Source organism: Scatophagus argus, chromosome 6 (genome assembly GCF_020382885.2).
Source record: "Scatophagus argus isolate fScaArg1 chromosome 6, fScaArg1.pri, whole genome shotgun sequence".
Taxonomy (NCBI): Eukaryota; Metazoa; Chordata; class Actinopteri; family Scatophagidae; genus Scatophagus; species Scatophagus argus.
In genome coordinates, this window is record NC_058498.1 from 22,607,184 (window position 1) to 22,620,747 (window position 13,564).

The window sequence follows — 13,564 nt, forward strand, 5'->3', positions numbered from 1 at the left end:
TGGTTGGTATGCCCACGCTGATGCACTTCTTGAATTGGGTATGAGTGGGGTGAAGCACTTTGAAAACTCAAACCTGAATCCTTCTTGCATGTTTTTTTCCACATATGGATGAGAGTCCTGCAGCTGACAGTTGTGTGTGCAAAAACGAATTTATGCATCCTTACATAGTTAAAATGCCACCTTGTTGTCTTGTTTGCTGAAATGTGAAGTGTTTGTGTTCTTTTGTTAACATATCCCATCTGATAAAGCCTTACCACAATGCTACTGTTTATCTTCACTGAAGAAATCTGCTCAGTATAGACAAAACATTAGTTTAGATGTTACATGCACAAGTGAGCTTTTCTTCTGAAAACATTCTTGCACAGAAGTAAATTGAAAAAAGACTGGTAGGTCCTATAGCCAAACTTGCCAACATGGAATGGAACTGAATAATCTCTCTTCCTTATTTGTCAAATGGCATACATTGTGTTAAGTGTATACCCACTGCACTTTGTTGTTCATACACTTCTGGCTGTTCAAAAGTATGTTTTTGGACTTTATCCACATATTCCATATGTTACAGTTTCTATACGTTATTGTTCTTTTGTTTTTGTTTTTGGATTTTTTTTTTTTACTCAAAGTAATAAAGCTATTTTCACTAAGCAATCTGCATTGCTACATCTAAGAATTGTATATGATCAGTGTAGAACTGTGTGTTTCTTCCTACAAGTCAGTTCATTGTGAAAGTAACAGCTGTTCTCTTTTTGGGGGGGGGGGACTGTGGCAAGACTTTGAACTAGGTAGCCAACTCCTGCAAGACCCAGAATGGGCTTTCTTACAGTTTTAGCGATGCCATTTAAGAATGAAAATGCTCAGGTGACCAGAGCAGGACTGGATAAGTAGGGAGTCTGCAAACGAGGTAGGTCTATTTTTTACGAGAGTGAAAAGGAAGCAAAATGGAGATAAATGTTTGTACATTTTATTTCATCTCATTGCCAAGAAGGTAAAACTGCTCTAGTGAGGGTGACAGGGAATGGCTTGTTAAGACCTGAGGCCCATTTTTACGACCAAAGAATTTCATATGTATCCCAGGTGTCTGTGACTGTCATGGTGTACACCAGCCGTGAAGGAGACCATTAAGCTAAACAGGAAGGCCTTTTAGAGTTTGGTTGGTGCAGGGGTCTCCTGAAGCAACTGAGATGCAGCTTACTATAAAGCCAGAAGGCCTGTTGTCAAAGCAAAAAACAGAGTGTGGGAGCACTTAGGGAAGTGATGAAGAAGGACTTTTGGTTGACCTTTGGTGGAACTCATGAGCACGTAATGTGTGGAAGAGGCAAAGTTTGGAGACTCAGGCACAGTCTCACTCATAGCCCATTCCTGCTTCTCTTAGTTACAACCCTTATTCCAAAAAAGTTGGGATCGTTTGTGAAATATAAATGCAGAATGCAATAATTTGCAAATCTAAATCAACCTATATTTAAAGGTTGAGTTTATGTAGTTGTGGCATTCAACAGAGCTGCTTATTTTTTAAACTAAAAAAAACCCAAAAAAACACATATCTCCCAGCTGAAGCCATGAAGTTTTGAGTTTAGTCTTTAATTTGGGAACTAACTTCTAAGCAGGGGCATCTCTGAAAAACAAGGCATCTTCTGCATGGTGGCATATGTTCTTCTGTTACACAACTGTCAGGGTGCCTTTACAGATGCTGGCTTCTGAACTTTGATAAGGTAAGATAAGATTTATTGTCATTGTGGAGTCAACTATGCAAAGAAATTGAAAAGTGCCTCAGTTGAGGGTGTCTTTGGTATAAAAACAAGAGCAAGCAATAAAAACAAGAATAAATAAACAACAACACCACCTTGGACAATATAAGAACATGTGATGTCATATAAATAAAAGCAAAGGGAGTTAGTGAATATGTTTCATATTATTGCACATTTTTCACAATGCTTATTGCACAAGTTCGGTAAGACGTTGGGAGAGTTAATGGTTCGTGTGGGAGTTGAGTATCATAGTAGCTCACAGATAAAAGCTGTTTTTCAGTCTGTTTTTTGATGTTCCTGTACCTCCTTCCTGAAGGCAGCAGGCTGTTAACAATCTAGATAACCCTTTTCCTCTGTAACCCAGAGAACACAATACCCATGATTTCCAAAAAAAAAAAAAAAAAATGGAAATGGAAATGTGGACTCATCAGACCACTTCACACTTTCCCACTTTGCATCAGGCCATTTCAGATGACCTCGTCAGCAGTGTTTCTCAGTGTTCTCAAGATGTCTTTTGCATTGCATGGTAGAGTCTTAAGTTGTAGAGGCACCAATGAACTGCGTTTATCATTCATCATCCTCCCAAGTCATAACACTTTTGAAATGAATGTCAGGGGGATTGGTACTGCTGACCTAGACTTTTAGCCTGTAGGACTTGCAATATATTTCATTCTTGATGCAGCGGAGAACCTAAACTGGTCAAATGTAGGAAAGGTTATGAAAAATATGATCAAATACATGAATAATTGTCTCTGTTAAATAATCAAAATGAATTTAAAAGAAAATGTATAATCTCCAACTTTAACACCAAAAGTTAAATGTCCCCATTTAAATTATTTAAGGAACATTATTTCTTATTAATGTATTCGGTTAGACCATATCTTCCCCTTCATTTTGGCTTCTTCAGGGCTCCATATTTCGGCGCTGAAGGATACAAAGGTCTTAATCCGTTACAAATCCAGCCACGTGAGGGATTAGGCTAATCTGAAGTTGGTTAACCTGTTTATTATGCTCGTTACCTTGTCACCAGTTGTGTCTCTTCACAGAATAATCGACCTGCTTGGTTGTGCCTGATAAAAGCGCACCTGTGACCGCATTGCTGCTCATTCAAATATTAATGCGCTGAGTGGAAAAAAACAAAACACCCCCTTACTGTACAGACCCTTATTGTTCAAGAGCAGGTTGGTGAGGTATTTGAAATGAAGTAAAAAAAAAAAACAAAAAAAAAAAAACATCTCCCAGATAAAAAGCAGAGTCATTTTGAACACGTGCACGCTCCCTATTTAGACACAGCGTTGTTGCCATAACAGCGGCGGCGTGAAGCCCCGGAGCTTTGCAGTGATTTTCGGGCTTCCTCTCTGCTTAACAGCGCCTCTTAGCCGTGCTGAAATGACCGCAAGGCTCTGCATCGACTGGCTTATTGCTTGATTTCGGACTTGCCTTGTATAGTCAACAACACCGTCTCCTGCTAAACAACCGCTGCTGTCACACGCAAGCGTGAAATCTGACGTGATGCTCTTGCCACCGTCCCATTCAGCCGTTTGTTGGGATCCTCCCTTCAGACAGTCGTGCGTATGCGCTGGTAACGAAACAACGGCATTGTCAGAGCAGTATTTAAACAGAAACGAGCGATCCACAGAAAAAAATCAATAGGTAACTTGATCTGGATTGATTTCCTGCGGCAATGTAAAGATGGCGAGAGTGCTCCACAACTTGCTGTTATTTCTGATCAGACTTGCGCTGAAAATCAGAGTTTTGGGGTATTGGTCGTTGATATACGGTTATTGTGCTCTTTGCACCATCGTAGCCCTGCTGAAACTTTGGTGGAACATCATCCTGAGGCCGACAACAACCTTCCAATGGGTGATTCGTGAAACTCCCCCGGCTTGTCTGAATGACACGTCCTTGGGAACCCACTGTTATGTTAGGATCAAGGTAAGAGGCGCACACACACACACACACACATGCACTTGGACATGAAAGGTGTGTGGTGACTGTACGAGGGGAAAAGCCCATTGTGTGTGTGTGTATATATATGTATATGAGCCTCCCTCACATGCTAGGATGTTCACATGTAAAATGCTGCAACACCTTGCTTGTGTCGCGTCGTGAAAAGACAAACAGGCCTGATGTTTGAGCAGATCACGAGATGTCTGTTTATTTTCTGAGACGTTTTCTCGCTGGGATCTGCGCTCAGGTGGTGCTGAGAGAACAGCTCCTCAGCCTCCACGTCTCAGCATGCAGGCGGCGGGTTGCCAGCCTCTAACTAACAACCTGTGCTCAGCGTTATGTAATTAAATACCAAGGCATGTCCGGCACAAAAAGCCACCGATACCAAAGCCCAGTGTCAGTGACTGTTACTAAGTAAAGAGCCCAGTATCTAAAATCTAAATGAACTATATAAACTGTACTGTGTACTGTGTTGGCCGGTTCAGTCTGTAATAGTGCATCATCATATTTAATAAGTTGATCATATATTTTTTGTTTGCAAAATCTCAATTTCCAAAGTAATTGTTTACTATTTCTGTTGGGTCGATCTAGTCAAAAGTACAACATTTCCTTAAGTGATGTTGTGAAGTTGAAGAGTATAGTGGGAGCAAATGGAAATATTTAAAGAACGCACAAATACCTAGGAAATGTATGGACTGGTGTTATTTTAATGAGCCAACCCCATGTTTTTTAATGCAGAAGCAGTTTTGTTTTTCGGTGTCTCATCCGTCCCTGTAAAACACTGAATCCAATCTAACCTGTGTTTAATTTTATGTTGGGATTATTCATGATGCAGCCGAGACACAGATGACTTATAGAAAGATGACTCATGTTTGTTTGAAGATTTGAAGTGCGGGTAAATTGAAAATAATTATAAGCACAGACAAAGGAAACAGTAAAAAAAGCGGGTTGCTAGAGTAGCAAATATTTGCCCGTTCATGTCAAAATATGATGTAGCTTTGGTGTCAATGGCTGCCTCAGTGGAAAAGCCCACGCAGGCAGGATGTGAAATACGTTTAGTTTAGAAAAGGTAACTTAAGCAGTTTGAAAAACCGTCAATACAGCCTTTCTCAGTGCATAAGCTCATAAATAAACATAGACCTGCCTGCAGTTTAGTAGTGGATTTGCTTTATGATATTAACAAGGGGACTCAAAAGCTTAACAAACTTGCAGTATGAGTCAGACGAATAACCCAGCCTTAAAACAAGGAGGGGAGCTTGGTTAAAAAAACACATCTAATAATATAATAGCATAACATTTTCACTTTGACAAAACATGCCAAACCAATGAATAACGTGTGACAGTGAGAAGAGCTTTTATTTGACAATATGGCCTTAAGATGTGAAGAGACAAAAAACCCCAACTACATCAGTGCATACAAGTCCAGAAAAAAAAATATTCACGTGAATCCACCTAAATGTAATGAAGAACAGATAAATAGCTCATGTGAAATTTCCTCAGCAACCTGCCTATACTCCATAGGGGCTTTCACCTGACCCCAAAGTCTAAAAGGCTGCTGCACCTACTGCACCAGTATCAAAAAGAGCTTGCATTTTTCATTTGAGGTACTGTATATGAATATGATGTTATGGCCATGTTGGGCCACTGTCACAAATATTCAGGATCCCATTGATGATACTGTACACATCGTATACATCAGTCTCTGCTGATCCGCCCCTGAGCTTGCAGTGCACATACACTGAGAATGAGTTTTACACTGAAGATGTCTTGTGTCCAACAGTTAGGTGTTTGCATATTCACACAACAGATGGCATTTCCACAGATTTTAACCACTTTATTGAATTTTTGGGGATAAAAATGATACAAATTATTATTCAATATGCAAGCATTTCTGGACAGGGTCTTTAAGTGGAACTCTTATGTGATGTTCCAGCAAGATAGTTTCTGATGAACAGTTTCTCCATCCTGACAATTACATTACTGTCTGCTTATGTCCAAGCGGCTACACTCAGTAACAGTCATTTAGAAATGCTGACTTGTCCTATCGTGTCCCACTAAGAGGCTGTGCATGAGGCTGTCAGGTTGATGTTTACATGTAAATGCCTGTGTGTCTTCTTTCCACGCAGGAGTCTGGCCTTAGGTTTCACTACGTTGCTGCTGGAGAGAGAGGGAAGCCACTCATGCTGTTTTTACACGGCTTCCCTGAGTTCTGGTAGGTCAAAGTGAAATCAGGGTGGGGTGGAGGGTGGGTGGGCAGTTACAGTATCTGCATTAGCTTCCGCTGCACTCAGCAGCAGCAGACATCCCGACTATAAGATCATGCTTGTTCAGTTGCTTGGTGTTTCTTACATTGGTCACCTCTCTGAAATTTCCCCTGACTATGAGAAATGTGTGATTGTAATGTTTCAACTTTCCTGCTAAACCTCTGCCGTCTGGCTCCTGGTCTGCAAAAACAAGCAAGTGAGGAGTCCCCGTTCACAAACATGAACTGCCATCGGGGGAAAAGGGTCCAAAGCGCTCAAGATCTCTTCCTCCCGATATGAAATGATAACTGGTGTTGAGCATTGCTCCTGGATTGGGGCCAAAGAGGTTGTCAAGAACTGTAAGCCTGTCCATATCTCTGACATACTATCTAAGCTGCTGACAGGACAGGGATTAATTAATGGTAGAGGGGAGCTCTTTCTGCTTCACTTGCCGTATTCTTTATAGAAAGCATGAACTGTGCTGAGAGTGACACAGTTGGAAAGAAATCGTCATGCTTTTTTTTTTTTTTTTTAAATGTGCTAATTCCCTCTTAGAAATGAGAAAGAGGAGAGTGAGTGTGTGTGTCAGAGGGAGGGCGCAGGGGTCCAAGGGACTTAGTTTGCTTTTAAGCTCATCTATATTCTAAGATATGAGGGTTGAGTGCTGGGATCTTATACTGACTCATCAGAATCAGTCAGGGCTGTGCATTTTGTTTCCTCTCACTCGGTCAGAGGAGGAGGAGTTGGGGGCGTTCTTCAGTCCTCATGAGGAGCCTCCACAGCAGACAAGATCTTCAATTAGGAAGTCATCCCAGTCCAAATGATCAGTGGGCGGATTAGAATCTAAAACAGCCTCTGGCATACTGAGGTGACCTTCACTCAGCTAAAAACAAAGCAGAGTGTTAGCTTTTTAAAAAAAAAAAAAAGTTTAAAAAAAGTTTGTGAGGTTAGTTTGTAAATGTGTGGATGAGTACTTTTACAGGGGCACTCCACCAATGTGGCATATCAACTTCAGTGTAATCACCACGGAAAGAACTACTCAGCCTGTGGAAACAGTTGTGCAATGTGTGTCGTGGCTCTGAAGGGGGATTTGTAACGTATGATGTTGTTAGTGTTATTTGGGTCCAAATGTTTAACTGAAAACCTGTGCTGGAAGGTTGGAGGTGAAAAGACATTTACCTGACGGGAGCGCATATCAAAAACACTACTGAATTGCATTATGGGAAATGAGGAACTAGCTTGGTGCAATACTAAGCAATACTAAGTCGCTGGACTACCCCTTTGAAAGGTTAGCAGACTTTAAAGCTGCTGTGGAAAGAACCGATTGAAGGCTCTTTGTTTAAGTATGAAAGTAATTTTGAAAAGGAAATAAGTCATCTTTCTATCTGTTTGTTTGCCTCAGGTTCTCCTGGCGTTACCAGCTGCGCGAGTTTAAGAGTGAATTCCGCGTGGTGGCCATTGACATGCGGGGCTATGGGGAGTCCGACTTGCCGCTCTCCACTGAGAGTTATCGCTTCGATTACCTGGTTACCGATGTCAAGGACATTGTGGAGTACTTGGGTGAGGCAACACAGGAGAACTGTTGGTCTGTCATCTTAAAATAACCCCATGGAGTGGACATTGTTTTGTCAGTGTCTCGAGTCAAAAATAAACTTGTTTATCAGTCTCAAATTGTGGACAGCCCTCAGGCCTGCAGCATGGCATGACAAACTCCCCATGACTCATTCTTACTGAACATGGGACATAGTGCAGATACAGAGCCCACAGCCTGCTGACTGAATGTTAACACTAACAAGAAGCTAGCCTGGGGCTGTCTGCACACACCAGCATACACTAATCATCATCTGACCAGAATGACATTATTTGTTCTTTTACTGTCCATAATGTCAGTTTTTTTCTGTCCTTTTTTTCTGTGTTATTGTATTACAGTATTAGATGATCTGTCTCAGAACTGAAATGTCAGTGAAGCTTCCCTAACGAGTCTGAATGCAGTCCATAGTGTCTCAGAGCTCTGTCTTTGTTTTCTCCTTCACACTTGTCACCTTCTGTTCAAGTGTGTTACAGCTACTGTTTCAGTACTAATTACAAGAAAGCTGCAGTAATTCAGATGGCTTTGTCTTGATTTGGCTACAGATGTAATGTCCTCACTTTGTTTTAGGATAATTCTTGTTTATTACAACTTGGGTCTGATATTTATAGTTGATTGTTGATCTGGGACTGAAGTCATCTCAAAAGAGAAATATAATGGGATAAGAAGCACAAGTAGTCAGATAATCAGACTCCTATGTTCACCAAACATATTTGAAAAAGGAATTCAGTGCCTACAATTGTTGCACACACACACTTTTCTTGTGTAATCAGGGATTATTAGCATCATCGTTTTTGGTGTCATGTTGTAATTTATTGTTGTGATGATGTCAGATCTTATAAATGACTACCGTGAGTACAACATGATCCTGAGCAACTACTACTACTGAACTCAACTTAACAACAACTGTTAGGGCCTGCATGTTCCACACTGCGGCACACATTCACAGTTAGCTAATGCCAATCACAGGTTTGGCCTTTAACCACACATGGAAAGTAACATTTGGACTCATGTTGTTAGTAACAAATATCAGCGTTCTCTGTAAACATAAAGATCAACAGCTGAAACAGCCGATGCTCTTTGTCATTTTCCAAAAGTTTTTCCCAGACTTGATTACATGATATGATGATGATATTTTAAGTGCTTGTGTTATCTGTGATGGGATGAGGTTGGCTGCTAGTATGATTCATGTCAGTGGGTATAAATGGTTCTGGTACAGGTTCTGGGATTATTTTGTAGGAACTGGAGCAGTAATGTGATGAGAATACCTTTAGCCGGATGCCCTGACCTTGATCTGCATTTGGCTCTATGTCATGATATACATCCATGTCATGGAGGTAAATGTCCTCTGAGGGACAAGGGCAGCAGTAAAGAAATGAGAAGAAGTAAACAGCACAACATCAGCATGAACAGCTTCCATTAGAACAGACAGAATGTTGTCTTCCACTGCAGTAACAAAGCACTGTCTTATGGGCATTTGCTTTTCTTTCAAGGATACAACAGATGTTGTCTCGTTGGCCACGACTGGGGTGGGACCATAGCGTGGCTGTTTGCCATTCACTACCCAGAGATGGTGACAAAACTCATCGTCCTGAACTGTCCCCATCCTTCTGTGTTCACAGGTATGATTTCACTATGCACAAATGAATGAATCCACAGACATTATTCTTTATATTGTCAAAGAAAGCCAATTTTCTTCATACTAATTGGAGAGACTCTGGTTTGGCTCTTGGATTATTACCATAATTATTATCATTAATTAGGAAGTATTATTACTTCAGATTCTTGTTTGCATCCATCTGGCAAATCCTCTTCTGCCTTAAGGGGGAGATGATGAGAAGCTAATTACAGGAGGCTAATGTGAAGTTGGAACAGCTGGTTTAACTGGTGCACACAGAGAGGCAAAGTCATTGAGACTTATCACATCCACGACAAAGACAAACTTGGCTTTTAATTACTATGGAACCACTGAGCTCTCCTCTCGTCTCCTCTCCTCCAGATTACGCTCTGCGTCACCCGAGCCAGCTGCTGAAATCCAGTCATTTCTTTTTCTTCCAGCTGCCCCGCTTCCCGGAGCTCATGCTCTCCATCAATGATTTCAAGGTGGTCTGTTATGTGTGGGCTAAAGCTGTTTCAAGGTCAAGGTTGTGTGTGTGTGTGTGTGTGTGTGTACATGTATGTGTGTTCATAAGCATGTGCATTGGTTTATGTTACTACAGTGTCAGGCTATTTTTAGTGTTTGCATCAGTGCAACTAAAAATAACCTTCTGTGAAAACAATTAGGCGTAGTAAACAAAAGGATCAACTAATTCTTTAGCAAATGTGAGTTAATAGATTATTACCAAATGCTAAACCGATGAAGGGCATTTTATCGAATTTGTTGAATGCTGAATTTTTATTGGCAGCTTTGTTTGTGTTCAAATTGAGTAATATTATTGAGAATATTGGAGCGTCATCATCATCATCAGCTAGTTAGCTTAGCTTACTATAATGGCTAGCTACATAATTTCACATTTATCCAATCAGTACAAAACCTCCCATCAAACCACAGCTTGTCTTTTATACACTTACACTGGTTTTTATGCTAAGCTAAGCTAGGCTAAAATAAGCTAAATTAAATGAGTCTTGCAAGTTGCTGTTTCTTAGCAAGACATTTTTGAATTTTAGCTGTCTAAAATGATGTTCATTATGTTCTTTGAGAACTAAATGTGCCATTGGGTGGTGTACCTTTATGCCTGTGCTGGAGCTCTCACAAATAAAAGCACAGCATGTAATATTGTGGAGCCAGCAGTAAATCAGGTTGCCAGAGCTGTGGCTGAAGGTCATGAGAGCTGATCTCACCACTGAAGTACCTTTTCTGACTCGTATTACAGTGACACAGACGTCCTTCTGTAAATGTTTTCTCGATCAAATCGTACGAGTCACATAAATTCACCTCAGTGTTTGCTGCTGTCTCTGCTGTAGGCTGTGAAGGCCTTGTTCACGAGCCGCAGCACAGGTATTGGGAGGAAAGGCCGGTGGCTCACTGCAGAGGACCTGGAGGCCTATCTGTATGCACTCTCACAGCCGGGAGCTCTGACCGGAGCCCTCAACTATTACAGGAATGTATTCAGGTGGGGAATAGTTCACTCACCAAAAGATGGATTAAGTCAAAGATTACGCAGACATTTTATACAGGGATTTAGAAATAGCCATGGTGGAAGAAATATTCCTTTTCTAAAATAGAAAGTACCAGTGCTGCAATATGAAAATATTCCATATAAGTAAAAGTCCTGCATTGATAACCTCACAATTGTTACTGTTATACTGTTACAGAGTAAACAGTATTTTCTTATTGGATTATAATTATGATACATTAATGTCTAAATAGCATTTTACTGTTGTAGTTTAGCTAATTTTAGTGTCTTGGAGCTTTATCTTTTCATTTCACTGCTACTGCAGTACTTTGAGATGCTTAAATACACACAGTCTCTTTAAGTGTACATGATGTGTATTAAAAAGTTTGTTATATAGAGACCACACATAATGTTTGTTTTTTAATACAGATTTAGCAGCGCCATCTACTGCTAGGACTCTGAAGGGGCAGAACAATAAACGTTTTTTTCTTTCTGTTTACACACACCTTCATTCTTACATGTAAGACTAGCTAGCTGGCCTACAATGATCGGCACAGATCATATCAAAGAAAGTATCAGTGCATGTTTTTTTTTTTTACATGTGAAGTGTACATGCATGGCTGAGTGCGCCATCTGCTCCCTTATCAAGCAATGACTTGTCTCAGAATAGCTTTTATATGCTTACGTAAAAGAAATATCAGTGACCCATGCCCAATTAGTCTCTCTACAAACGCATATTGTACCTCACATAAACACACAGCAATATCCTTCCATCCATCCATCCATCCAGCCATCCAGCCAGCCAGTCAGCCAGCCAGGCAGGCCTCCGTTTTATATATATATTTATATATATGTATCCACTTATCCTGTCTGGAGTGGTGGGGGATGGAGCCTCTTTGAGGACATCAAACAACATGAAATTCCTAATGCAAACAAGCCTTTAAACTGGCAATTTTAAAGATATGATCCACACACTGTCTATGATGTTAATGAAAATTCTTAAGTTTTTTTTTACAGTTGCTCTTTTATTTGATGGAAATGTGTCGATCCTCGTTTTATTTTGTTAACATCTCAGAATTTTTTTCTGAAAACCTGTGCAGTAATTTAATAGAAACATAACTACCGAGTGGGGTGGACCGTGTTCGAGATGAATTGCAGCCACGCTGTTTCCAGAACACATCAGTTCTAATCTATTTAGTGGGAGTATCTCTCAGCATCTCTGTCTTTTAAAGGCTTTTTTCTTTCACATTTTGGCTTGTCACTTCAGGATAAGCACAGGTGTTTCTAATCATTAACGATGGCTCTGTGAGTCTCAGTAAGTCATGACAGCATGACAGTGACTTAAGCAGCTAAAGGAATACAGCCAATAAATTTCCAGATTTGATTGTCCATACTTGAACATCACTTTGTAAATTCTGCTTTGAAGCACATTTTCCCTTTAAAACTTTGGAAATACACTCAGATTTTTTCCATTTCTCTTTTCAGCTTTCTCCCCCTGAGCCAGAATCATGTCAGGTCTCCGGTGCTGCTACTGTGGGGTGAGCGCGACGCCTTCTTGGAGCAGGAAATGGCTGAGGCGTGCCGCCTCTACATCCGGAACCATTTCCGTCTCAACATCATTTCTGGGGCCAGTCACTGGCTGCAGCAGGACCAGCCCGATATTGTGAACACCCTCATATGGACCTTCCTCAAAGAGGGAGAGGGACGCAAAAGCTACAGGAACTAACTCCACAGCGAGGCCTCCTCCAGCACTCCCCTCCCCCTCTCTCACCTGCCACACCTGGAAGCCTGGAATATGCCTGTGATACCAAGCAACATAGTGATAATGCAATCATTCTTTCAATCTTTCACATTTCAAACATTTTTTTAAAGAGTTCAGCGGTAAGGAAAAGAATCAAAGCACACTTCACTGGAGAGGACACTGGGCAGTACGTGTGACACATATTCAAGATGTTTTTTGCACATGACATCCGCCTTAAAGTTTGTCAGTTACAGCATTACAAATGTGTGGCGAAATCTCCTTGTGACCTGTATTGTGTGGTGCCTTTTGACTTTCGAGTTGTCGCGTTGTAAAGATGTCCTGAGAGACTGGGATGTGGCGTCATCTGCTATACTTGTGTGTTTCACTGGGTCGCCCTGCTCTTCTTTAGGCACAGTCCTCTGGGAGCCACAACCCTCCCATTCCCTTTATCAGGTAGTGTTGTCTAAAGGAGTTTTCTTTTTTGTATTTTTTCCTCAGAGACATTTGCTCAAATGTAGAGAATGTTGTTACCTTGATCTTTATGTATAGAGATGTCAGTGATGGTTGACTATTGTACTATTTTGTATCTATTCCTACACACTGCATTTTGAAATTCACTGAGCCAGGTCTACACCATTTGATTTTCTAAATAAATTAAGTGTCAATCTGTACTGGTCTTTAAAATTTCTGTTTCGAGATAATATTAACAGTGGTATTTGAATCTGTGTGTCTGGTGCTCTCTCTGAACAGTCACCGCAAGCTTTTACACAGGACAGATGAAAAACACCAGAAATAGTAGCGAATGTGCTGTTAAATATAGCACAGGGCTGAGTGACACGGTATCTGACGTTGGTTAATTTGGCCCTACAAACATTTTAATTATACCTTCCCTACAGGGTTACATGCCAACAGATATACTGACATGTAACCAGTTCCACTGAGGTGTGTATTCATCATAAACAGCACACAAATACACATGCATTCACTTCTGAGTTACTTATTTAAATTAAAAACACTCAGGTAATGGATGATTACATCTGCTTCAAATATGAAAAAAAATTATGCAAGTACTTTTTATGTTTTGACAAAATATCTCTGATTGGACTTATTGTAATTCAGAAGACTAAATTTGCCAAATATGGACATGCCAGTTACTAGCGTTTTAACATACGGGCTAACTAAAT

The 13,564-nt window shown here is 40.6% G+C and overlaps 1 protein-coding gene across 1 annotated transcript; it reads left to right on the plus strand.

The window, feature by feature from the left end:
- Positions 1–3,059: 3,059 nt before the first annotated feature.
- On the plus strand, positions 3,060–13,051 carry ephx4 (epoxide hydrolase 4). The gene is made up of 7 exons (XM_046392649.1): positions 3,060–3,677; positions 5,819–5,904; positions 7,338–7,495; positions 9,017–9,145; positions 9,523–9,626; positions 10,488–10,636; positions 12,125–13,051. Exons 1-7 carry the CDS (start codon positions 3,435–3,437, stop codon positions 12,363–12,365), a joined length of 1,110 nt encoding a protein of 369 aa, XP_046248605.1. The 5' UTR covers positions 3,060–3,434; the 3' UTR covers positions 12,366–13,051.
- Positions 13,052–13,564: the final 513 nt, after the last annotated feature.

Bases quoted from the DNA above. Each gene is read 5' to 3' on its own strand.
- ephx4 (XM_046392649.1), top strand. From the start codon at position 3,435: ATGGCGAGAGTGCTCCACAACTTGCTGTTATTTCTGATCAGACTTGCG. The intron at 5,905-7,337 runs GTAGGTCAAAGT...TGTTTGCCTCAG, and splicing joins CACGGCTTCCCTGAGTTCTG to GTTCTCCTGGCGTTACCAGC. The intron at 7,496-9,016 runs GTGAGGCAACAC...TTTTCTTTCAAG, and splicing joins GGACATTGTGGAGTACTTGG to GATACAACAGATGTTGTCTC.